Below are 27109 nucleotides of genomic sequence, written 5' to 3'. Positions count from 1 at the left end.
GTACTTACCTAATGTGTGTCACGCTGTAATGTGAGGGACGGACACGTGGGACATACTTACCCAATGTGTGTCACTGGGTCACGCTGTAATGTGAGGGACGGACACGTGGGACGTACTTACCTAATGTGTGTCACTGTGTCACGCTGTAATGTGAGGGACGGACACGTGGGACGTACTTACCTAATGTGTGTCACTGTGTCACGCTGTAATGTGAGGGACGGACACGTGGGACATACTTACCTAATGTGTGTCACTGTGTCACGCTGTAATGTGAGGGACGGACACGTGGGACGTACTTACCTAATGTGTGTCACTGCGCCACGCTGTAATGTGAGGGACGGACACGTGGGACGTACTTACCTAATGTGTGTCACTGTGTCACACTGTAATGTGGGGGACGGACACGTGGGACGTACTTACCTAATGTGTGTCACTGTGTCACACTGTAATGTGGGGGACGGACACGTGGGACGTACTTACCTAATGTGTGTCACTGTGTCACACTGTAATCTGGGGGACGGACACGTGGGACATACTTACCTAATGTGTGTCACTGTGTCACGCTGTAATGTGAGGGACGGGCACGTTGGACATACTTACCTAATGTGTGTCACTGTGTCACGCTGTAATGTGAGGGACGGGCACGTGGGACGTACTTACCTAATGTGTGTCACTGCGCCACGCAGTAATGTGAGGGACGGACACGTGGGACATACTTACCTAATGTGTGTCACTGTGTCACGCTGTAATCTGGGGGATGGACACGTGGGACGTACTTACCTAATGTGTGTCACTGTGTGTCACGCTGTAATGTGAGGGACGGACACGTGGGACGTACTTACCTAATGTGTGTCACTGTGTCACACTGTAATCTGGGGGACGGACACGTGGGACATACTTACCTAATGTGTGTCACTGTGTCACGCTGTAATCTGGGGGATGGACACGTGGGACGTACTTACCTAATGTGTGTCACTGTGTGTCACGCTGTAATGTGAGGGACGGACACGTGGGACGTACTTACCTAATGTGTGTCACTGTGTCACACTGTAATCTGGGGGACGGACACGTGGGACATACTTACCTAATGTGTGTCACTGTGTCACGCTGTAATGTGAGGGACGGGCACGTGGGACGTACTTACCTAATGTGTGTCACTGTGTCACGCTGTAATGTGAGGGACGGGCACGTGGGACGTGCTTACCTAATGTGTGTCACTGTGTCACGCTGTAATGTGAGGGACGGACACGTGGGACGTACTTACCTAATGTGTGTCACTGCGCCACGCTGTAATGTGAGGGACGGACACGTGGGACGTACTTACCTAATGTGTGTCACTGCGCCACGCTGTAATGTGAGGGACGGACACGTGGGACGTACTTACCTAATGTGTGTCACTGTGTCACGCTGTAATGTGGGGGACGGACACGTGGGACGTACTTACCTAATGTGTGTCACTGTGTCACACTGTAATCTGGGGGACGGACACGTGGGACATACTTACCTAATGTGTGTCACTGTGTCACGCTGTAATGTGAGGGACGGACACGTGGGACGTACTTACCTAATGTGTGTCACTGGTTCACGCTGTAATGTGAGGGACGGACACGTGGGACGTACTTACCTAATGTGTGTCACTGCACCACGCTGTAATGTGAGGGACGGACACGTGGGACGTACTTACCTAATGTGTGTCACGCTGTAATGTGAGGGACGGACACGTGGGACGTACTTACCTAATGTGTGTCACTGTGTCACGCTGTAATGTGAGGGACGGACACGTGGGACGTACTTACCTAATGTGTGTCACTGTGTCACACTGTAATCTGGGGGACGGACACGTGGGACATACTTACCTAATGTGTGTCACTGTGTCACGCTGTAATGTGAGGGACGGGCACGTGGGACGTACTTACCTAATGTGTGTCACTGTGTCACGCTGTAATGTGAGGGACGGACACGTGGGACATACTTACCTAATGTGTGTCACGCTGTAATGTGAGGGACGGACACGTGGGACGTACTTACCTAATGTGTGTCACTGTGTCACGCTGTAATGTGAGAGATGGACACGTGGGACGTACTTACCTAATGTGTGTCACTGCGCCACGCTGTAATGTGAGGGACGGGCACGTGGGATGTACTTACCTAATGTGTGTCACTGTGTCACGCTGTAATGTGAGGGACGGACACGTGGGACGTACTTACCTAATGTGTGTCACTGCACCACGCTGTAATGTGAGGGACGGACACGTGGGACGTACTTACCTAATGTGTGTCACTGTGTCACGCTGTAATGTGAGGGACGGACACGTGGGACGTACTTACCTAATGTGTGTCACTGTGTCACGCTGTAATGTGAGGGACGGACACGTGGGACGTACTTAGCTAATGTGTGTCACTGTGTCACGCTGTAATGTGAGGGACGGACACGTGGGACGTACTTACCTAATGTGTGTCACTGTGTCACGCTGTAATGTGAGGGACGGGCACGTGGGACGTACTTACCTAATGTGTGTCACGCTGTAATGTGAGGGACGGACACGTGGGACGTACTTACCTAATGTGTGTCACTGGTTCATGCTGTAATGTGAGGGACGGGCACGTGGGACGTACTTACCTAATGTGTGTCACTGTGTCACGCTGTAATGTGAGGGACGGACACGTGGGACGTACTTACCTAATGTGTGTCACTGGGTCACGCTGTAATCTGGGGGACAGACACGTGGGACGTACTTACCTAATGTGTGTCACTGTGTCACGCTGTAATTTGAGGGACGGACACGTGAGACGTACTTACCTAATGTGTGTCACGCTGTAATGTGAGGGACGGACACGTGGGACGTACTTACCTAATGTGTGTCACGCTGTAATGTGAGGGACGGGCACGTGGGATGTACTTACCTAATGTGTGTCACGCTGTAATGTGAGGGACGGACACGTGGGACGTACTTACCTAATGTGTGTCACTGGTTCATGCTGTAATGTGAGGGACGGGCACGTGGGACGTACTTACCTAATGTGTGTCACTGTGTCACGCTGTAATGTGAGGGACGGACACGTGGGATGTACTTACCTAATGTGTGTCACTGGGTCACGCTGTAATCTGGGGGACAGACACGTGGGACGTACTTACCTAATGTGTGTCACTGTGTCACGCTGTAATTTGAGGGACGGACACATGAGACGTACTTACCTAATGTGTGTCACTGTGTCACGCTGTAATGTGAGGGACGGACACGTGGGACGTACTTACCTAATGTGTGTCACTGTGTCACGCTGTAATGTGAGGGACGGACACGTGAGACGTACTTACCTAATGTGTGTCACTGTGTCACGCTGTAATGTGAGGGACGGACACGTGAGACGTACTTACCTAATGTGTGTCACTGTGTCACGCTGTAATTTGAGAGACATACTCATGGGACATACTTCCCTTACACGCGTGGCACTGTGTCCCACTGTAATGTGTGGGACGGACTCGTGGGACATTGTTCCCTTATATATGTGTCACTGTGTCACGCTGTAATGTGAGGGACGGACACGTGGGACATACTTCCCTTACGTGCGTGGCACTGTGTCACGCTGTAGTGGGAGGGACAGACACGTGGGACACACTTCCCTTACGTGCGTGGCACTGTGTCACGCTGTAGTGGGAGGGCCATAGTTATCCCCGGGAGTCTCACGCTGTAATTGGGAACACAATACACAGTTTTTCTATCCCTTCCGTGTCACCCCACAGCGGAAAGATCAGATTGGGAGGGCCCTGTGTCCCCTCTGCCTGTCCCTGTGTCACACTAGTGGCAGTGTGTGTGTTTGTGGCACAGACTTGGCGCAGCCCTGCGGCGGGGAGCAGGTGGCTCTCCCTGTGGCATTCTTTGCTGTATGGGACCGGGCCGGGAGTGGGACAGGAATCTGCCTGTAAGAATGAATCGTTTCTCCGAGGTCGGGGCGTAGGGGCGAGGTGGGACAACGCGGGGGGGGTAAAACAAATCCTCCGACAACAGCCTGACGCGGAACACAAGGGAGCTCTCTCACACAAGCTGCAGCCTGTTCCTGTCCGTGCTGATGTCACGCAGAAAGGACCCAGTGTCCCGCGTCTCCGAGGGGCGTGACGGGCAGTGCCAGCCTGGCCACAATGCTACCGTTTGTTTCTGGGAGCCGGTATGCGCCCCCTGGAATTCTAGGGCAGGGCCGTGGGCTGGCGGCCGTGGGAGCTTCGAGGCATCCCAAATGTCACACAGAGAGGGGCGCACTCATTGTGAGAAGGCTGGGTGGTAGGGGGGACAGCCAGGCGCTCGCTCACTGCTCGCTTATCCTTAGGGTAATCATTTAGTCCAGAAGTGGCCAGCTGCAGTCCACCGGGGCCACCAACTGGACAGGTGTTCGGGATATCCCTGCTTCAGCACTGATTGAACCACCTGTGCTGAAGCAGGGATATCCTTCTAACCTAACCTGTTGGTGCCCCTGATCTCCTGCTTGGGATTTTAGCGCGGGGAATCTTTCTCTCTTCTGTAAGTCAGGGGTCTCAAACTCCGCCCTCAAGGGCCACCGACAGGCCAGGTTCTATGGATATCACTGCTTCAGCACAGGCGGCTCAGCCGAGCTCTGAGCAGGAGCCGCATACCCTTGCAATGCGTTTGCCGCCTATTTATGCTGCTGGTTCTGTGTGACTGTCTCCCCTTGTACTGTGCCATGGTATATGCCGGTGCCTTATACACAACCACTGTGTGCGTTCTCACGGTCTCTCATCCCCACAGACCTGGGACGGCAGAGCCTGCTCTACTTGAAGGAGATTGGCCATGGGTGGTTTGGAAAGGTGAGCATCTCTCCAGCTCCCTCTGCAGGTTATGCGCAGTATTACAGAAGCCTGGAGGTGTGCAGGATGTAGAGGGAGTAGCCTGGATGTGTGCAGGATGTAGAGGGAGAAGCCTGGATGTGTGCAGGGTGTAGAGAGAGAAGTCTGGATGTTTGCAGGATATAGAGGGAGAAGCCTGGATGTGTGCAGGATGTAGAGGGAGAAGCCTGGATGTGTGCAGGATGTAGAGGGAGAAGCCTGGATGTGTGCAGGATATAGAGGGAGAAGCCTGGATGTGTGCAGGACGTAGAGAGAGAAGCCTGGATGTGTGCAGGGTGTAGAGGGAGAAGCCTGGATGTGTGCAGGACGTAGAGAGAGAAGCCTGGATGTGTGCAGGATGTAGAGGGAGAAGCCTGGATGTGTGCAGGGTGTAGAGGGAGAAGCCTGGATGTGTGCAGGATGTAGAGGGAGAAGCCTGGATGTGTGCAGGGTGTAGAGGGAGAAGCCTGGATGTGTGCAGGACGTAGAGAGAGAAGCCTGGATGTGTGCAGGATGTAGAGGGAGAAGCCTGGATGTGTGCAGGGTGTAGAGAGAGAAGTCTGGATGTTTGCAGGATATAGAGGGAGAAGCCTGGATGTGTGCAGGGTGTAGAGGGAGAAGCCTGGATGTGTGCAGGGTGTAGAGAGAGAAGTCTGGATGTTTGCAGGATATAGAGGGAGAAGCCTGGATGTGTGCAGGGTGTAGAGGGAGAAGCCTGGATGTGTGCAGGGTGTAGAGGGAGAAGCCTGGATGTGTGCAGGGTGTAGAGAGAGAAGTCTGGATGTTTGCAGGATATAGAGGGAGAAGCCTGGATGTGTGCAGGGTGTAGAGGGAGAAGCCTGGATGTGTGCAGGACGTAGAGAGAGAAGCCTGGATGTGTGCAGGATGTAGAGGGAGAAGCCTGGATGTGTGCACGATGTAGAGGGAGAAGCCTGGATGTGTGCAGGGTGTAGAGAGAGAAGCCTGGATGTGTGCAGGGTGTAGAGGGAGAAGCCTGGATGTGTGCGGGATGTAGAGAGAGAAGCCTGGGTGTGTGTTTTGCCATGTTAAGTTTAAGTTTGGGGAGGGCCATCTAGGATGATATAGCAGAGAGACATTCAGGAACTTTAGTCTGTACAGCAGGTGTAAGGTCAGGGGTAGAAAGGTAAATGTGTGTGTCATCTGCATAGCGGTGATATTTGAACCCAAGAGATGTGATTAGGTCACCTAGAGAGAGTGTGTACAGAGAAAAGAGAAGGGGTCCCAGGGCCCTGGGGTACCCCCACAGAGAGATCAATAGAGGAGGAGGTGTTTGCAAAAGAGACACTGAAAGTACGATGTGAGAGGTAAGAAGAGATCCAGGATAGAGCTTTGTTACAGATACCAAGAGTATAGAGAATGTGAAGGAGAAGAGGGTGGTCCAAAGTATCAAATGCTGCAGAGAGGTCGAGTAATATGAGCAGAGTGTAATGACCTCTGTCTTTGGCAGCATGGAGGTCATTAGTTATTTTAGTGAGGGCTGTTTCAGTGGAGTGAGCAGTGCGGAAGCCAGATTGTAGAGGGTCTAGGAGAGAATAGATGTTGAGAAAATGGAGCAAGCGAGAGAATACAAGACGTTCAAGGAGTTTAGAGGTAAAGGGCAGGAGAGAGACAGGCTGATAGTTAGAAAGACAGGTAGGGTCATGCTTGCTGTTTTTGAGTAATGGTATAAGACCTTCCTGTTATTTTGGGGTGTGCAGGTGCTGCTCGGGGAGGTGAATGCCGGCCTTAGCAGCACCCAGGTGATAGTGAAGGAGCTGAAGGTCAGTGCCAGTGTGCAGGAACAGATTCACTTCCTAGAAGAGAACCAACCCTATAGGTGAGTAGCAGGGTCACCCATCCGCTGCCTGCCCCGTTGCTTGGGCATCTCGTTTAATCAAGATTTCGATTTGCTGTTGGTGTAAAAGTGACAGCACATCAATGGATACATTCCAATAACACGGCGTATGAAGGAAACCCCCCAACCTCTCGAAACATCACAGAATCTGCTGAAGCAGCCACTTTCTGGGCAACGGGAAATAAATATGTTATAGGCCCTTTAAAGCTGCAGTACAAGCTGCTGTTTTTGTTATTTTTTTCCCCTTTAATATCTGCATCAATACAATCCCACACAATGATCAGTAATTAGCTAAGTTGCAGATCGATCCGTTCTCCTGTGATCGATCAGCGAAGATTCGGCTCGGGGGTTCACTAAATGGCTGTCAGTGCAGCAGAAGAGGAAAAGATGCAAAGTTCTGTGGGGAAGATCATGTGACCAGGCAGTCACTAGATACAATTGGTGCACTGCTAGAGAGAGAGCAGGGCTCAAAAAGGAGGTGTGCCAGAGCCTGTTTCAGAAGAGGGAGGGGGTGTGACTTTGTAAATGGTTGCTATAGAAACAAAAAAGGCTTCTTACATTATACTACATAAAAAATGTAATTCAGAGTTGTTTAAAGAAAATTACTACAAGTATTTTCTCATAGTACAGAACTGATTTATTAGTATAAAAAAACACATATGTATCATATGTCTGCAGCTTTATTGCTACTATGTTTAAAATTGCTTCTTAACCAGTTTATGCCAGAGGGCACAGTGTCCTGCAATGCCCCTGCAGCCTCACACCGTGCCCCCCCGTCACAGCACTGCCCTGATACCCCCTCCTCCCCCTGCACACAGTGATGTGCCCTCTTGCGTCTCTCTCCGCAGAGTACTCCAGCATACCAATCTCCTGCAGTGCCTGGCGCAGTGTGCAGAGGTCACCCCCTACCTGCTGGTTATGGAATTCTGCCCACTGGTGAGTGTCGTGCCCGGCGCCCCCGGGGGAAGGGGGGCGAGAGGGGAGGCGTAACATTGTCTGCCCCGGGGTTAAGCTTTCTGACTCCATAACATGGGAGAAATAGCTACAAAGGAAGGCAAGTTATTTCCCGCTGACTTCTTATGCAATAAGCAGTTTAATGAGCGACTTCCATGACCCGTAAGCTGTGTTTTAATGAAGGTCACTGAGGGGTGTGTGAGGCCTCTGAGTGACCGTCAGCACCACTGCTTTTTACTGCACTTTGACCTCTTGTTGTAAGGTGTGTCCAGCAGTTGGTGAAGGCCATAGGATTCAGCACAGAAGGGGTTAAGGATGGGGGGGTTCTGGGGTCCCTGTATGAAGATGACGTGGCTGCCGTTTGCAGGGGGATGTGAAAGGCTACCTGCAGAGCTGCGTGGCCACAGAGTCCACGGCCCCTGACCCCCTGACCCTGCAGAGGATGGCCTGCGAAGTGTCCTGTGGGCTCTTGCACCTGCACAGAAACAACTACACCCACAGGTGAGACGGGAGGACCCCGGGGAGGGCAGCAGTGCGGGAGGACGTGGGGTTTGGCAGGTACAGCGTGTGTAGGGGCAGTGCTGCAGGAGCAAGGGATGAAGTAATGTAGAGCAGGACTGAGCAGCTTTGGAAGGTTTGCGCATTGGTTTCAGTGACCCTCTGTATCCACTTCTCCGCTCTGCATCTCTCCCTCACTTCTCCGCTCTGCACCTCTCCCTCGCTTCTCCGCTCTGCACCTCTCCCTCACTTCTCTGCTCTGCAGCTCTCCCTCACTTCTCCGCTATGCACCTCTCCCTCACTTCTCCGCTCTGCACCTCTCCCTCACTTCTCTGCTCTGCAGCTCTCCCTCACTTCTCTGCAGCTCTCCCTCGCTTCTCTGCTCTGCAGCTCTCCCTCGCTTCTCTGCTCCGCATCTCTCCCTCGCTTCTCCGTTCTGCACCTCTCCCTCACTTCTCCGCTCTGCACCTCTCCCTCACTTCTCTGCTCTGCAGCTCTCCCTCACTTCTCCGCTCTGCAGCTCTCCCTCGCTTCTCCGCTCTGCATCTCTCCCTCGCTTCTCCGCTCTGCATCTCTCCCTCGCTTCTCCGCTCTGCATCTCTCCCTCGCTTCTCCGCTCTGCACCTCTCCCTCGCTTCTCCGCTCTGCACCTCTCCCTCGCTTCTCCGCACTGCACCTCTCCCTCACTTCTCCGCACTGCACCTCTCCCTCGCTTCTCCGCTCTGCACCTCTCCCTCGCTTCTCCGCTCTGCATCTCTCCCTCGCTTCTCCGCTCTGCACCTCTCCCTCGCTTCTCCGCTCTGCACCTCTCCCTCGCTTCTCCACCCTGCATCTCTCCCTCGCTTCTCCGCTCTGCACCTCTCCCTCGCTTCTCCGCTCTGCACCTCTCCCTCGCTTCTCCGCTCTGCATCTCTCCCTCGCTTCTCCGCTCTGCATCTCTCCCTCGCTTCTCCGCTCTGCATCTCTCCCTCGCTTCTCCGCTCTGCACCTCTCCCTCGCTTCTCCGCTCTGCATCTCTCCCTCGCTTCTCCGCTCTGCATCTCTCCCTCGCTTCTCCGCCCTGCATCTCTCCCTCGCTTCTCCGCCCTGCATCTCTCCCTGGCTTCTCCGCCCTGCATCTCTCCCTGGCTTCTCCGCTCTGCATCTCTACCTCGCTTCTCCGCCCTGCATCTCTCCCTGGCTTCTCCGCTCTGCATCTCTCCCTCGCTTCTCCGCCCTGCATCTCTCCCTCGCTTCTCCGCTCTGTATCTCTCCCTCGCTTCTCCGCTCTGCATCTCTCCCTCGCTTCTCCGCCCTGCATCTCTCCCTCGCTTCTCCGCTCTGCATCTCTCCCTCGCTTCTCCGCTCTGCATCTCTCCCTCGCTTCTCCGCTCTGCATCTCTCCCTCGCTTCTCTTCTATCATCATCTCTTCATGTTGATGTCTCTCTTTATATATTTCTTTCTGTCCCCCAGTTTCAAGGACACCCTGTTCTCTCTGTTCTCCTTTCTCTCTTCTGAGCTTGTTTCCTATACACAGCCTGGATGCCCCCCTCTCTCTCTGTCCTTCTCTCCCTCTCTCTCCCTTGTCCACTTTCCCCTCTTTCCCCCTCTCCACCCCACTCTCTCTCCCTGTCCTTCTATCCCCCACTGTCCCTCTGCAGTCTGCACCACCCCTCTCACTGCCCCTCTGCACCACCCCTCTCACTGCCCCTCTGCACCACCCCTCTCACTGCCCCTCTCACTGCCCCTTACTCCCCCAGCCTTTCTCCCTGCGTCTCTGTCCACACCTCTCCCCAACCTCTCCCTCCCTGCCCCTCTCTCTCCCTGCTTCTCCCTCCCTGCCTCTCCTCCTCTCTCTCCCCATGCCCCCTCTGTCTCCCTTCCCTCTCTCTCTCTGCCTCCTCTCTCTCTTCCCCCTCCATGTCTCTCTCCCTGCCTCTCTCCCCTGCCCCTCTCTCTCTCCATCTCTCCCACCCCCCTCTCTCTCCTTCCCCTGCCTGTCTCTCTCTCCCCTGCCTCTCTCCCCTGCCTCTCTCCCCTGTCCCTCTTTCTCTCTCTGCCTCTCTCTCCCCCTGCCCCTCACTCTCCCCCCCACCGCCCTTCTCTCTCCCCCTGCCCCTCTATCTCTCTCCCCCCTGCCGCTCTCTCTCCCCCCCCCGCCCCTCTCTACCCCCCCGCCCACCCCCCTCTCTTCCCCCCCCGCCCACCCCCCTCTCTTCCCCCCCCCCCGCCCACCCCCCTCTCTCCCCCCCGCCCACCCCCCTCTCTCCCCCCCGCCCGCCCCTCTCTCTCCCCCCCTGCCCCTCTCTCTCTCCCCCCCCGCCCCCCTCTCTCTCCCCCCCCCGCCCCTCTCTCTCCCCCCCCCCCGCCCCTCTCTCTCTCCCTCCCCCCGCCCCTCTCTCTCTCCCCCCTCCCGCCCCTCTCTCTCTCTCCCCCCCGCCCCTCTCTCTCTCCCCCCCCGCCCCTCTCTCCTCCCCTCTCTCCCCCCCTCGCTCCCCGCCCTGCCCCTCTCTCCCCCCCTCTCTCCCCACCCCTGCCCCCTCTCTCCCCACCCCTGCCCCCTCTCTCCCCCCCACCCCCCCCCCCACCCCTCTCTCGCGCTCAGTACTCCGTCTCTCACACACATCTGGACGCCTCTCGGTTTGTCCCCTGGAACAATATCCTGATGCTGAATGAGTGGGACATGCATGCTCCAGCATCAGTGATTTTGTTGCAGGCGGCACTCACTGCTCCTGGTCCCACGGATGGCAGCGTGACACCGGCCCGTGGGCCTCCTCAGCGCTCTGTACATGTCTCTCACCACCGAGTCCTGGAGCTTCTCTCTCACCACCGAGTCCTGGAGCTTCTCTCTCACCTAGCGCTCTGTCACTTTATCCCTTTTCTCTGTCGTTCATTTTCTCTCCTCTTTCTCTCCCTATCCTGCCTGTCCCTTCCTCTATCCTTCATTCTCTCTCTCTCTCTCCCTCAACTGTCTCTCTTTTCCATCTCTCTGCATCTCTCTTTTTCTGCTGTCTCTTTCTCTCTCTCTTCTCTCCCCTCTCCTCTGTTTTCCATCTCTCTGTCTCTCTCACACCGCTCTTTCTCTGCTGTCTCTTTCTCTCTCTCTGCTGTCTCTCTCCCCTCTCCTGTTTTCCACCTCTCTCTGGCCTCTCTTTCTCTGCTGCCTCTCTCCCTCTGCTGCAACTCTCCTCTCTATTCTATCTCCCCTCTTCTCTGTTTTCCATCTCTCTGTCTCTCTCTCACCCCTCTTTCTCTGCTGTATCTTTCTCTCTCTCTCTGCTGTCTCTCTCTCTCCTCTGCTGTTTTCCATCTCTCTGTCTCTCTCTCACCCCTCTTTCTCTGCTGTATCTTTCTCTCTCTCTGCTGTCTCTCTCTCCTCTGCTGTTTTCCATCTCTCTGTCTCTCTCACCCCTCTTTCTCTGCTGTATCTTTCTCTCTCTCTCTGCTGTCTCTCTCTCTCCTCTGCTGTTTTCCATCTCTCTGTCTCTCTCTCACCTCTCTTTCTCTGCTGTCTCTTTCTCTTTGTCTCTCTTCTCTCTCCCCCCTCCCTCCTGTCTCTTTCCCACTCCTTTCCCTGTCTCATTTCTTTCCCATCCCACGTTACACTCATATGCGGCTGATTAAGGTTTAAGTCTCCCAGGAGCGGGGTGCAGGTGAGGTACAAAAGGTGGGTTTCTCACTCCGTTGTCTCTGCGATGGGTGTGTGGATCAACCAATGGATATTTTTGTAGCGTGCCATCTCCGGATTTCGTAGCGTGGATCACCATGCCGAGCAGTTGAAGCTTGTGCCCAAACCCTTCACACAGGATGTCGATAAGGAGGTTGCTCCCAAGTCTGGGGCCTTCTGCTGAGAATGCCCCTTATTTTTGCAGTCTTGATGGATGTGAATCGAGGATCACTGAGCGCTGCGTTGTTGGTTGATCCGAGTCGCCTGGTTGGCTGATATGGAGTGATCCGTTCTGTATGTCGGTGCTAGGCCGTGTGTGGCCTTACAGGTTGTAGAGAGGACTTTGATCCGCTGTCTGATCGGTGTCCAGTGACGTTCTCTCAGGACGGTCTAGGACATTTGGTCACGGGCCGTTTCACCGTGACCAAATGCGACTCACCCCGCTGCAGCTGCCGCCGGCCACTAAGGTAAGAGCCAAAAACCCCTACCCCAACCACAAAAAAAACTTGAAATTAACCCACTACCCTAACTAGTAATCAAACTTACCTTAGAAGCAGTCGGCGGCGGGGATTTCAGCGGCGGATCGGCCGCGGTGGAGAGTCTTTCTGCGGCGAAACAACTGCGATCAAGTAATGTGTTCGGCTCTCAGGGTTCCATTGTGGTCAGATCGGTGCGGGCTTCTGATAGCTTTACCTGCAGTGTTCTGAATGGCCTGTTTGACAAGCCAAGAGGCAGTGAGTCCCCGTAGTCACGTCTGGAGGTGACCAGGGAGTCCGTGGTCTTCTGCAGGTCTTCTCCCCCAAGGAGAGGCTCGAATCGACTTTGTTCTTCCATTGTGTTAATATTATCAATGGTGATGCCCAGACTTTTCATTGCCTTGGAGGGTGCTGTAGCCGTAGAGTTGCCAGGTGTCCATTATTGAACTGGACTGTGCTGTATTTGGACACTCTGTCCAGTAAAAAAAGAGAACTAATACTGGACATGTATGTATCTGGTATTACTTCTCTGGGCGTGTATGTGTATACTGGTATTACCTCTCTGGGCGTGTGTGTGTATACCGGTATTACCTCTCTGGGCGTGTATGTGTATACCGGTATTACTTCTCTGGGCGTGTATGTGTATACCGGTATTACCTCTCTGGGCGTGTACTGTATGTGTATCCCGGTATTACCTCTCTGGACATGTATGTGTATACCGGTATTACCTCTCTGGGCGTGTATGTGTATACCGGTATTACCTCTCTCGGGGTGTATGTGTATACCGGTATTACCTCTCTGGACATGTATGTGTATACCTGTATTACCTCTCTAGGCGTGTATGTGTATACCGGTATTATCTCTCTGGGCGTGTGTGTATACCGGTATTACCTCTCTGGGCATGTATGTGTATACCGGTATTACCTCTCTGGGCGTGTATGTATATACCGGTATTACCTCTCTGGGCGTGTATGTGTATACCTATATTACCTCTCTGGGCGTGTATGTGTATACCTATATTACCTCTCTGGACGTGTATGTGTATACCGGTATTACCTCTCTGGGCGTGTATGTATATACCGGTATTACCTCTCTGGGCGTGTATGTGTATACCGGTATTACCTCTCTGGACGTGTATGTGTATACCGGTATTACCTCTCTGGACGTGTATGTGTATACCGGTATTACCTCTCTGGGCATGTATTACCTCTCTGGGCGTGTATGTGTATGTGTATACCGGTATTACCTCTCTGGGCGTGTATGTGTATACCGGTATTACCTCTCTGGGCGTGTATGTGTATACCGGTATTACCTCTCTGGGCGTGTATGTGTATGTGTATACCGGTATTACCTCTCTGGGCGTGTATGTGTATACCGGTATTACCTCTCTGGGCGTGTATGTGTATACCGGTATTACCTCTCTGGGTGTGTATGTGTATACCGGTATTACCTCTCTGGGCGTGTATGTGTATGTGTATACCGGTATTACCTCTCTGGGCGTGTATGTGTATGTGTATACCGGTATTACCTCTCTGGGCGTGTATGTGTATACCGGTATTACCTCTCTGGGCGTGTATGTGTATGTGTATACCGGTATTACCTCTCTGGGCGTGTATGTGTATACCGGTATTACCTCTCTGGGCGTGTATGTGTATACCGGTATTACCTCTCTGGGCGTGTATGTGTATGTGTATACCGGTATTACCTCTCTGGGCGTGTATGTGTATACCGGTATTACCTCTCTGGGCGTGTATGTGTATACCGGTATTACCTCTCTGGGCGTGTATGTGTATGTGTATACCGGTATTACCTCTCTGGGCGTGTATGTGTATACCGGTATTACCTCTCTGGGCGTGTATGTGTATACCGGTATTACCTCTCTGGGCGTGTATGTGTATGTGTATACCGGTATTACCTCTCTGGGCGTGTATGTGTATACCGGTATTACCTCTCTGGGCGTATATGTGTATACCGGTATTACCTCTCTGGGCGTGTATGTGTATACCGGTATTACCTCTCTGGGCGTGTATGTGTATACCGGTATTACCTCTCTGGACGTGTATGTGTATACCGGTATTACCTCTCTGGACATAGTGACCTGACCGACTTGGGGGGCAGCGGAATTTCCACGAGCAGGGCTGCTTATAGGGGACTGTGCAGCTTCCTCCATCCTGATTGGCTGCATTACCCAACTGCATCCAATCAGGAGGAGGTGTCAGGAGTGGAGGAAACACCATGGAGCGGAGAGAGGTGTGTGTGAGTGTTTCCCGAGCGTGTCGCACCTTTCACCATTGTGCCCAGTGTTTTTGGAGAAGCCGCCTGGCCCCCCTAGTTGTAGGGGTCTGTGTCTCCGCAGACAGACACTGTGTATTATCACTTCAGTTCAGCTTAAAAAGGACCAAGCTGGCCTATCCCTCGAACTTCACAAAAACGAGTGATTCCCGGAAAAGCTGGTGCGTAGCCGGCTCTCTGGCAGCGAATGGGTTTACCGGCTCTGTTGAGCCCAGACGAGCCTGCAGCACGTTGCTTTGCATTAAGTTACAGACACACATTGGCAGAGAACGGGTTCTGCGCGCGCTGTGAGCTGTAGGACGGTCAGAGGGCCGAGGAATACGTTGGTATGTAATGACAGTGTTAGGGTTGCCGGAGGGGGGGGGGGGGCACAGAGGGGACGGGGGGGGCACAGAGGGGACTGCTGGGCACAGCCTGTGCTGGCGTTGTTTGTCCTGGGACAGCGAGAGAAATAAGCTGGGAATAAGCTCTGAACTCTGCCAACCAATCAGGTGTCGGCGCAGCAAATCTTTCTAAGTAGCTGCAGTGTGGAAATTTGCGCCTGGTGGAACTGTCGTATTAAAGCACCCCCGCCCAAAAGCTGCTTCATCCCAATTGCTCCCAATACTTCTTTCTGCTGTGTCTGTCCATAGATTTGTACCCGCTCAGGCAATGAACGGGTTAAAACAACTGCTGCAATAAGTGAATTCGAAGGGTTTTGTAGTGACTGTATTCGGGGACCTCCCCCCCCCCCGCGTCCCGTCTCTCTGTGTGTAACTCTTGCTTCTGCCTGCGCAGTGACCTCGCTCTGCGGAACTGCCTCCTCGCCGCCGACCTGACCGTGAAAATCGGCGACTACGGCCTGGCACATTCCAAGTACCGGGTGAGTGTGGGGACCTCCCGGCGGGTGTCCAGGGAGTCACAGCCGGGGAAAAGCAGGGGCACCCCCTCTTTCCCCCCCCCCCCCCTTTCCTCTACAGTATTTGGTGAATTCAGAAGGGATCACATTATACACACTGTATAGTGTGCGGCGTGTTACAGCGCTGTATAGTGTGCGGCGTGTTACAGCGCTGTATAGTGTGTGGCGTGTTACAGCGCTGTATGAGAAGTACAATAAAATATTATCTGTGCTACTCTCTATCACCATATGCCTGGGGTGGCCAACTCCAGTCCTCAAGACCCCCCAACAGATCAGGTTTTCAGGATATCCCTGCTTCAGCACAGGTGGCTCAATCAGTGGCTCAAAGACTGATCCACTGATTGAGCCGCCTGTGCTGAAGCAGGGACAGATGGAGCCACCTGTGCTGACGCAGGGACTGATTGAGCCACCAGCGCTGAAGCAGGGACGGATTGAGCCATCTGTCCTCAAGCAGGGATACCCCGAACACCTGACCTGTTGTGGGGGAAGTGTTGAGGCCTGAAGTTGAGCCCCGCCTGCCATGTACTATTCTCAATCCGCTTCAGAATATTAACCTTCTACGTATGTAAATGTATAGCCCATTGAGTGATGGTGGCAGCCTTACATTGCAGCGCTGGGTGCCATGCCTAGCGCTATCCCAGGGCTGCGGCTTACAGGGTCCGTCCCCCCCGTGCGCCACCTGGCAGCGTATGCATCATTTTGTTGACACAGTGCGTTACAAAATGACCAGACAGGCAAAATAAAGTGCACGCCATGGGGGGGGGGGGGGGGGTGAGAGCAGCAAGGGAACCGTAACATACGCCTGCCCCGAAGAGCTTGCAATCTACGTGCTTCCCCTGCCCCAAACGGCAGTAGGCGGGGAGACGGGCCTGTTTTCTGAGTCTTGGTTACCGTGTTACACACATTCTGATGTCTGTAACCAAACACCCTTGGCACAGTGCCAGCTGTCCCAGGCCTGTGCCAAAGCAGGCACCAAGCTGCCCGGATTAAGGAAGAGGGGGCGGGGGGGGGGGGGGTAGGCACTCTCCCACTTCAGAGCACGTCTCTGCCCCCAGGGGGAGGAGGGGACTCTGTAACCTCTCTCCGTCAGGGTGAGTCAGACATCTGCTGATCCTCGGGGAGGGTGGGGTGATGAGGAGGAGGAGGAGGAGGAGGAAGCAGCAGCAGGGGGAGCTCGGAGCTGTGGCTGAGCAGGGCGCTGTGCTTGTGCCCGGCAGGATGATTACTTTGTGACATCGGACCAGCTGTGGGTGCCGCTGCGCTGGATCGCTCCTGAGCTCATCGACGAGGTGCATGGGAACCTGCTGGTGGTGGATCAGACCAAGGCCAGCAACATCTGGTGAGAGGCCCTCTCTCTCTCTCTCTCTCTCTCTCTCTCTTCCTCTCTCCCTCCACTCTCTCTCTCTTCCTCTCTCCCTCCCTCTCTATACCGCTCCCTCTCTCTCTCTTCCTCTCTCCCTCCTCTCTCTCTCTCTCTCTCTTCCTCTCTCCCTCTCTCTCTCTCTCTCCCTCCCTCTCTATACCGCTCTCTCTCTCTCTCTTCCTCTCCCACCCTCTCCCTCCTTCTCTCTCTCCCTCCCTGTTTCTTTCTCTCTCTCTCTCTCTCTCTCTCTCCCCCTCTCTCTCTCCCTCTCTTTCTTCCTCTCTCTTCCCGTCTCTCTTCCACTCCCCCCCCCTCCTCTTCCCCGCCCCCCTCCTCGGGTGGGGAGAATAGCAGAGTGTGGCCCTTACGTATCCGACCCCCACAGACCCCTTTAACGGGGATGCAAGGCAGCTCTTAACCCCTCTAGTGCCAACCTGCAGAGCAATGTAACAACCTGCAGAGCAATGTAACAACCTGCAGAGCAATGTAACAACCTGCAGAGCAATGTAACAACCTGCAGAGCAATGTAACAACCTGCAGAGCAATGTAACAACCTGCAGAGCAATGTAACAACCTGCAGAGCAATGTAATAACCTGCAGAGCAATGTAACAACCTGCAGAGCAATGTAACAACCTGCAGAGCAATGTAACAACCTGCAGAGCAATGTAACAACCTGCAGAGCAATGTAACAACCTGCAGAGCAATGCGTTGCAGGCGCCTCTGACACTGCTGAGGTGATGAATCTAAGTACCATTCGAAATGCACTTTAACCCCTGCAGTGCCACTGGTATTAGCTAGAAAAAGACGAGGAGCGGGGTGCGTGGGGAGGAGCATAGGGAGGAGGAGCGGGGCGCACGAGGAGGAGCAGGGCGCGCGAGGAGGAATAGGACGAGGAGGAGCAGAGTGAGGAGGAGCAGGGCGCGTGGGGAGGAGCATAGTGAGGAGGAGCAGGGCGCGCGAGGAGGAATAGGGCGAGGAGGAGCAGAGTGAGGAGGAGCAGGGCGCGTGGGGAGGAGCATAGTGAGGAGGAGCGGGGCGCACGAGGAGGAGCAGGGCGCGCGAGGAGGAATAGGGCGAGGAGGAGCAGAGTGAGGAGGAGCAGGGCGCGTGGGGAGGAGCATAGTGAGGAGGAGCGGGGCGCACGAGGAGGAATAGGGCGAGGAGGAGCAGAGCGCGTGGGGAGGAGCATAGTGAGGAGGAGCGGGGCGCACGAGGAGGCACAGGGCGAGCAAGGAGGAGCGGGGTGCGCGAGGTGGAGCAGGGCGAGCGGAGGGGAGGTGCAAGACACTCGAGGAGGTGGAGCAAGGCGCATGAGGAGGAGAGCAGAGCGCGCGAGGAGGAGCAGGGCGTGCAAGGAGGAGCAGTGCACTCAAGGTAGGAGGAGCAGGGCGCGCAAGGTGTATTTTGATCTGGTTTTGCTGATTGGCCGGCCACAGAAGGGGCAGGTGACGGGGAAGTCGTGAAGTGGTCCAAGTTCTCTCCCGTGTTCAGTGCACCATGGAGGACTCTCCAACTCAAATCCCCGGCGGGACGGGGAACCACCTCTGAATAAAGTTCCCTCCACTGGGGCGTCTCGCCCTCGTTTGCAGGAAGTACCCGCCTCCAGATGATATTGGGGCGACAAGGGCGAGGTAGTGCACTGTATGGATCACGCGAGAGCACAGCCCTTTCCTGGCATGCCGCGGAAACATGCTGGGGACGTGTCCCCCAACCTGCTGAGGTTGGGGACAGGGGGTTGCCGTGGCTTTTGTCCCACGCAAAGATCTGGAGAGCTGGGGGTGATAGGTGGGCAGGGCTCTCGGGTCTGCAATACCCCCTCGATGAAGGTGCGTGAGTCGGGGGGTGGATGGCATCTTTAATCTCTTGGATCAGACGACGAGGGACGTGGGCAGTAGGCAGACCCATATGGTGCACGAGCACCTCTGCCCCTACCCTATCCTGTCGTTCGTAGTCCAGGAGATCCCCGACTCTGGTAACCCGCGCCAGAATTAGTTGGCGGCAGATATAGGGTGAATCCAACATCCGAGCCCTCGCTGCTGGAAAACAGCAGGGGCTCGGCGAGGAAACCCACCCCCATCGCCGCCTGTCCTTTCCTGGTCGCGGAGACCTGGCTCCAGGCCCTTGGTAAGTCCCGGTAGTATGCCGGCAGCACCGAGAAGTCTCTACCTAACCCCTCGGGCCTGATGATAAACAGTTGCCGGTCATACCCCATATTGCGCAGCTGGCGAAAGAAACTGGTCGCCAGCTGGCACCACTGCGGAGACGGATCTGCGAATAGGTATCTCTGCAGGTATTGGAGGCGGAAAGTGTGTATCTGGGAGCGGACACACACCACTCCCTGTCCACCCTCTCCCAGAGGGAGACACGCAACTCCCGCAGAGACCCAATGCTTCCCCATCCAGAGAAAGTCCAGCAAATTCCTCTGGATCTTGCTGACAAATTCAGGGGTTGGACCCATGGCTATCAGCCGGTGCCACAGCTGACTGGTCACCAGCTGGTTGATCACCAGGGTCCTTCACCTGAGGGAAAGCATTTTCGACAGATACACCCACGACCCCAGACGAGCGATAACTCGTTCTTCAAGATCACTGAAGTTTTCTGGGGCCAGGTTCTCCGCAGCAGACAGGTAGACTCCCAGATACTTGAGAGTATCGCTCCCCCACGAGACATTACGAAACATGGGGGGCAAGGAGTCCACCTGTAAGGGACCCACCAAAAGGCCGGAGCACTTGGACGGAGGAGCAGGGCGCGCGAGAAGGAGGAGCAGGGCGCGCGAGGAGGAGTAGAGCGAGGAGCAGGGCACGTGAGGAGGAGCAGGGAGAGCGAGGAGCAGGGCGCGCGAGGAGGAGCAGGGAGAGCGAGGAGCAGGGAGAGCGAGGAGGAGCAGGGAGAGCGAGGAGGAGCAGGGCACGCAAGAAGGAGGAGCAGGGCACGTGAGGAGGAGCAGGGCGCGCGAGGAGGAGCAGGGCACGTGAGGAGGAGCAGGGCACGTGAGGAGGAGTAGGGAGAGCGAGGAGGAGCAGGGCGCGCGAGGAAGAGCAGGGCGCGCAGGGAGGAGGTGCAAGGCACTCGAGGTGGAGTAGGGCACATGAGGAGAAGAGCAGGATGCGCGGGGAGGATTAGGGCGCGTGAGGAGGATTAGGGCGTGCGAGGAGGAGGAGGAGGAGGAGGAGGAGGAGGAGGAGCGGGGCACGCGAGGAGGAGCAGGGCGCGCGAGGAGGAGCAGAGTGAGGAGGAGCAGGGAGGAGGTGCAAGGCACTCGAGGAGGTGGAGCAGGGTGCATGACGAGGAGAAGAGCAGGAGACGCGGGGAGGATTAGGGCGCGCGAGGAGGAGGATTAGTGCGTGCGAGGAGGAGGAGGATTAGGGCGTGCGAAGAGGAGGATTAGTGCGTGCGAGGAGGAGGAGGATTAGGGCGTGCGAGGAGGAGGAGGATTAGGGTGCGCGAGGAGGAGGATTAGTGCGTGCGAGGAGGAGGAGGAGGAGGAGGATTAGGGCGTGCGAGGAGGAGGATGGCGCGCGAGGAGGAGGAGGAGGAGCAGGGCGCGCAAGGATTAGGGCGCGTGAGGAGGAGCAGGCGAGCGAGGTGGAGCAGGGCGCGCATGGAGGAGCAGGACGCGCGAGGAGGAGCAGGGCACGAGGAGGAGGACAGAGAGCAGGGTGCGCGAGGTGGAGTAGGGTGAGCAGGGCGCACGTAGAGGAGCAGGAGAGCAGGGCGCGCGTAGAGGAGCAGGAGATCAGGGCGCGCGTAGAGGAGCAGGGCGCGCGTAGAGGAGCAGGAGAGCAGGGCGCGCGTAGAGGAGCAGGAGAGCAGGGCGCGCGTGGATGAGCAGGAGGAGCAGGGTGCGCGTAGAGGAGCTGGAGAGCAGAGCGAGGAGGCGCAGGGCGCGCGAGGTGGAGTAGGGTGAGGAGGAGCAGGGCGCGTTAGGAGGAGGAGGCGCAGGGTTTGTGAGGAGGAGGAGGATGAGGAGCAGGGCGCACAAGGAGGAGGAGCAGCAGCAGGGCGCGCGAGGAGGAGGAGCAGGGGTAAAACATTCAGATAAATGCTTATGGTCTTGCAGCAACCTCTGCTGTTCCTGTATAGTTTCCCCCCCACCTCTCAGTTCGGCCGCGAAGGACCCTCTGCTTCAGTACAGACATCCTGGGTTCAGCAGCATTGATTTCCTATTTCCCGATTCTGCTATTCCGGCTGCTCCCTTTGCTGAGATAAGACTCTCCTCACACAGGTCTCTGGGAGTCACACTTTGGGAACTCTTTGAGTTGGGACGGCAGCCGTATCAGCAATACTCAGATCGCCAGGTCCTGTGCTATGTTATCAAGGATCAGCAGCTCAAACTGCCCAAACATCAGCTCAAGCAGCTGCTCTCGGACCGCTGGTGAGAGACACACACGTCCCACGGATATAACACCACGGAAACACACACGTCCCACGGCTATAACACCACGGAAACACACACATCCTACGGATATAACACCACAGAAACACATCCCACGGATATAACACCACGGAAACACACACATCCCACGGATATAACACCTCGGAAACACACACATCCCACGGATATAACACCTCGGAAACACACACATCCCACGGATATAACACCTCGGAAACACACACATCCCACGGATATAACACCACAGAAACACATCCCACGGATATAACACCACGGAAACACACACATCCCACGGATATAACACCTCGGAAACACACACATCCCACGGATATAACACCTCGGAAACACACACATCCCACGGATATAACACCTCGGAAACACACATCCCACGGATATAACACCTCGGAAACACACACATCCCACGGATATAACACCACGGAAACACACACATCCCACGGATATAACACCACGGAAACACACACATCCCACGGATAAAACACCTCGGAAACACACACATCCCACGGATATAACACCACGGAAACACACACATCCCACGGATATAACACCACGGAAACACACACATCCCACGGATATAACACCACGGAAAAACACACACTCCCACGGTTATAACACCACAGACACACTCATCCCATGGATATAACACCACAGAAACACACACATCCCACGGTTATAACACCACAGACACACACATATCCCATGGATATAACACCACGGAAACACACACATCCCACGGATATAACACCACGGAAACACACATCCCACGGATATAACGCCACAGAAACACACACATCCCACCGTTATAACACCACGGAAACACACACATCCCATGGATATAACACCACGGAAACACACACATCCCACGGATATAACACCACGGAAACACACACATCCCACGGATATAACGCCACAGAAACACACACATCCCACCGTTATAACACCACAGACACACACACATCCCATGGATATAACGCCACGGAAACTCACACATCCCACAACAGAGAGTGTTCCCTTGTGGCAGTGGGACACGGCCCTCACTGACTGTGCCTATCGTTGCAGGTTCGAGGTGATGCAGTTCTGCTGGCTGCAGCCTGAGCAGAGACCCACCGTGGATGAGGTGCACTTGCTGCTCTCGTACCTGAGCGTGAAGGGCGCCAGCGAGCTGGAGGAGGAGTTTGAGAAGCGCTGGAGCTCCATGAAGCCCAACGGTGGAGGCGGCGCTGGCAGTGGTGGCCGCCATGACGCTGAGCTCTCCTCCTTCCCACTGCTGGAGCGCTTCTCCTCCGACGGATTCCACTCTGACGGCGACGATGTGCTGACGGTGACCGAGACCAGCCAGGGGCTCAACTTCGAGTACAAGTGGGAGCGCGGGCGACGCGAGCAGTACCCGCTGAGCCCTGGGTGCCCACAATACCAGGACATATACTACACGCCAAGCACGGGGGAGAGGCTCAGCTTGGGGGTGTCTCCGTCATGCTATGAGAATAAGGAGGGCATCCCTGGCTCTCGCCCGCTTGAGGTGGTGCCCGTGCTCAGTGCCCGCAGCCCGTCGGTGGCAGGGGATTATTACATCCGGATTGAGGAGACTCTGAGCAGCAACATTGGGCGGGATTACAGCCCGCAGTATGGGGAGGGCAGTGCCAGGGAGGAGGGGGCTCCTGAGAGGGGGCATCTGTGCGACTCAGACAATAGCCCTTCCGTCGTCCTGTCTATGGAGCCTCTGCTGGGGCAGGAACCCCCGGGCGGCAGTGGCTGTGGGGCAGAGGAGCGGCCGCTGCCCTGTCAGAGCAGAGAAAGATACTATGAATCTTCCCGAGGGGGTGGGGCAGAGCAGCAACTTCTGGGAGACCCCTTGGAGGAGGATTGTGGGGCCACTGGGTTTGTGGATCCCCTGCGGGCCTCTCCATCTCTAAAGCAGTTGTGCTTGGCCCAGGTGGGCACAGCGGATTTGTCATTCTTGGAGATGCCAGGGGGGGAAGAGAAAAGACGGCAGGTCTGCGGGGACCAATCAGACTCCATCCCACTGAATGAGGGTGGGGGAGGAAGCCCCCCATACGGTGGCTTTCAGGGGGACCAGCCTGTAGTGTCCTCTCGTCTCTCTACCTTTTCCCCGCACTGGGCATCAAACATCTCCTTCAACAATAACATCTCCCATGTCCCCCCAGACCTCAGCTTTGCCACCTGGTGCAACCGACGCTCCGGAGACTCCCAGGAAGCACTGACAGAGCCGTACGGCCCGGAATCCTGGCAGATCATGGAGTCGCGGGAGGGGGAGACTGGCAACTCTTTGGAGGAAGGAGGGGTACAGCAGCTGTCAGAGGGTGAGGGGATTGTGGCTAGTTGCGGGGAGGAATGTCCACGCTGGTTGAAGAGACAGATTGACGGCTCACCCACCCAAACCTCTGCATCCTCAGCAGAGGCGGCAAGGAGGGTGCAGGGGGAATCCCATGAATCCCCCACTGATCCTACAGACCCCATTCTCCAGCCTTTGGCATCACCAAGCGAAGCAGAGAGAGACTCAGAACAAGAAACGGATCCACTTGGTGCTAGTTTAGCAGGGCTTTGTGATGTCTCACCGCCGCCCGTGCTGTCAGAACCCACACTAACACCTGTCCTCTCAGAAGAGGGCATCAGTATTACTGCCCCCCAAGGGTTATGCTCACGCAGCTTATCCTCTGAGGGGTTCAGCAGCCAATGTCCCTCAACCAGTGAGGAAAAAGAAAGCCCAGGGAAATCCTTCCTTATGGATTTATACCAGATGTCAAGTGACAGTGATGACGAGGACACCATGGAGGTGACTTCTGGCATCTTCACTGACCTCTCTAGTGAGCGGGGTGACATGGCTCCGTCCTTTAGGTCAATACAGAAACAAGTTGGGACCCCAGATTCCTTGGATTCTCTGGACATGCTGTCCACTGCCAGCTCATGTGATGCCTTCAGCCTTGGAACATATGCCCCCTGTGGGCAGCAGAAAGCGCTAGACAGTGGGTACGACACAGAGAATTATGAGTCTCCTGAGTTCATCCTGAAAGAACCACAGGACAGCAGAGACACTGAGCCTTATTACCAGCTAAGTCAGCCCCCAGAGGCTAGCCTGGGGCATGGAGAGATACCCATGTCCCGGTCAGTCAGCAGTGAGCTACAAAGCCTAGACGCCAAGAATCCCTACAGAGACTCTGCATACTTCTCAGACTATGACTCTTTTACCCGAGAGGAAGAAGAGGAGGGTGACCTGGAAGAAGAGAGGGAGCGGGAGCGTGAGAAGAGCTCTGAGACCATGGGGGGTGGGAAGCTGATCTTGGGGACATTAGACACTGGTATAGCAGAGAGTTTTGATGACTCCAAAAATGAGCAATATAGGCCTGTGATAGCCGAAGAGGGTCAGGGTTCCCCTAAGTCTTTGTCACCTGCGCCCTCCTTCCCTGTTCCAAAGGACCAAAGGTCCCAACAACACCCTCTCGTGGGGAGGGAAGACTCAGTGGATGAAGGGTTGGGCCTAGAATGCCACAAAGACCCCTCTCTTGATAAACTTTCCCCCCAGCTACCGGTTGTAGAGTTGGCCTCACACAGGACCTTCCTGTTGTCCCCTGTTCAGTTGTGTCTGACCAAAGGATGCACTGTCAAACAGGGGGCACCGGGCAACATTACCCTAACCACTGGCCTGCAAGTGGAAGATGAGGGGACACCATGTCACAAAGAAGCATTGGGTGCCCCTCACTTTCCAAAATGCCTCTCCCCGCCCTTACCTAGGAAGGAGGGCAGAGGGGGGGAGTCCCCAGAAGATGAGGTGCAGGAGAGCGAGGACAGCGATGAGTCCGATGAGGAGCTCCGGGGCTATAACATCCAGGAGCACAGTGAGGAGAGCGAGGAGGAACACGGCGCGGTTCCCATCGTCATCACGGACAGCGGCAGCTCCGGGCACCTTCGCAGCCTACTGAAGATGCCCACCTTTCTGCCCGAGACTATGTGCACTGAACTTGACAGGAAGAAGATAGCTGTCTCCTTCTATGATGATGTCACTGTCTACCTGTTTGACCAGGTAAGTTTTACTGCACGAGGTAGGTGACCAGTACACAAATGCGTTCCAGGAACACCTTTTTGTTATGCTTTAACTCCGGATATAATGTGCAGAGCTTTCCAAATCTTATACACGTGTATTCATGAAGAAGAGACCTGCGAGGTTTGGAAAGCTCTGAACCCACGAAGAAGAGACCTGTGAGGTCTAGAAAGCTCTATACATTTCCTACAAAGAACTTTCTTCTTTTTTCATTATCCCATCACAACCTGTGACAAAGATGCATTTCCCCATCCGGGACATGGCACTTTGCTCCCAAAGCTGGACGTGAGAAATGCTTCTTTGAAGCTTTATGTTTGCCAACATCACGGGTGTGCCGGTAACCTATCTGCTTCAGTGCATATAATGAACGGCGTTTAAAAATGAATGATAATAATAATAATTAGGAATAGTGGTTGTTTGAGGGGGGATTGTAAACACCAGATGTCTGGAATCCGAATCCCGATTGATTCTTCGTTTTTCCTTTGGCGTTTTTAAAAGGCGCACAGGGGCAGCAATCTGTGCGCGCGCTATACAGGGCATTGAGACATAGATAGATGTGGCAGAATGCATCTACTTGCATTGTGTAGGTCAGGAGTGTGCAAACTCATCTCCCGGCGCCTGCCCCCCTCCCCCACCCCCCTCCGGCTCTGGCGTATAGTTACAGAGGCCTCGTGCGATCCCCGGCATTTAATTTAAAAGGCTTCTGGGAAGCGCGGGGCCTCTGTAACCACCCCCCCCCCCAGAAAATCTCATGCCCCCCAGTTTGTGCAGCCCTGGTATATGCAGGAATGATCCCAACATCGCTGCGAAGCCGCTCCTGAGTCTCCTTCCTGTACTTGGTTCCAGGAGAGTCCAGCACTGGAGCTGGCAGAGGTCCCAGGAATACCCCCTAGTAATGGGCCGCGTGCCGCACTGCGAGAGGTGGAGCCCAGCGCCTGTAAGGAGCCCAGCGCCTGTAAGGAGCCCAGCGCCTGTAAGGAGCCCGCGGACCGACACCTCTTGGAAGAAAGTAAGGCTCAAAATACGTTTTCTGCAGAGCTACAGCTCGATGGGGGGCAGAGGTACCCTTTATCGAGGGAGGGAAGCATCTGAGAGGTCTGTGTAGGGTTTGTGCGGGTGTCAACCTGCACGGCAGGCTGTGCCACACAAAATCACGCTGGTGGAGGGTCAGGCTTTCTCACTGTGTCACCATGTCATGGGACATAGCAAGGACAGGCTCAGTATCACCCTGCTGTGTCCTTTTTTTCCCCTCTGCAGGTGGTGGGTTTGAGTGGGACGATGACTTCCCCCTCGTACCTGCGAAGTCCCCTTTTGTCACCTCGCCGTCACCGGCCATGCTGGATTCGGACATAACCAGCCTCCCTGCCCCCGCGCCCCTCCAGAAGCCCGCGCTGCCCGTTCAGCTCTCGCGGTTCAGCGTGTCTCCGACGGCCGTGTCCCGCTTCTCCATCACACACGTGGCTGACTCCGACGTGGGATCTGCAGGAGGTGAGCGGCAACCACAGAGCTTTACTTGACCCCTGCCATGCTGTAGGGCCACAGAAGAACATGTACCCTGTAATGTGCATGGGGGGGTCCCAGATGTTTCACCCCCTCAATGTGAGGGACATTGCTTTGGAAACCATCTTGTGGTGAAGGGGTTAAATGTGCAGTTAACCCGCCACAAATTAAAGAAAAGATCAGATCCCTCCACTTTTCCTGATCACACTTCATTGTGAAACCAACCTGCAGTATACTGTTTGGTGACCACTTGTGAAATTGTGATCTTGAAGTCTGGAACATTTGGGTAATAATAACACCAGTAGAGTTCATGTTGGGCC

The 27109-nt window shown here is 55.2% G+C and overlaps 1 protein-coding gene across 3 annotated transcripts in view; it reads left to right on the top strand.

Annotated features, from left to right (window-relative positions):
* AATK (apoptosis associated tyrosine kinase) overlaps window positions 1-27109 on the top strand; it is a 41333-nt gene that overhangs the window by 11463 nt on the left and 2761 nt on the right. For 2 of the 3 annotated variants that reach the window (XM_075580044.1, XM_075580043.1), the window contains exons 3-12: window positions 4761-4819; window positions 6556-6674; window positions 7541-7628; window positions 8014-8147; window positions 15337-15421; window positions 16675-16796; window positions 21047-21196; window positions 22292-25271; window positions 26136-26298; window positions 26547-26777. In XM_075580044.1, the coding sequence (XP_075436159.1) occupies window positions 4761-4819; window positions 6556-6674; window positions 7541-7628; window positions 8014-8147; window positions 15337-15421; window positions 16675-16796; window positions 21047-21196; window positions 22292-25271; window positions 26136-26298; window positions 26547-26777 (4131 nt within the window). The remainder of the gene's footprint in view (window positions 1-4760; window positions 4820-6555; window positions 6675-7540; window positions 7629-8013; window positions 8148-15336; window positions 15422-16674; window positions 16797-21046; window positions 21197-22291; window positions 25272-26135; window positions 26299-26546; window positions 26778-27109) is intronic. The other variant, XM_075580045.1, reaches the window with a different exon arrangement.

The sequence above is a fragment of the Ascaphus truei genome, chromosome 22 (assembly GCF_040206685.1).
Source record: "Ascaphus truei isolate aAscTru1 chromosome 22, aAscTru1.hap1, whole genome shotgun sequence".
Lineage (NCBI taxonomy): Eukaryota > Metazoa > Chordata > Amphibia > Anura > Ascaphidae > Ascaphus > Ascaphus truei.
This window is presented reverse-complemented; position numbering and strand designations above follow the sequence as displayed.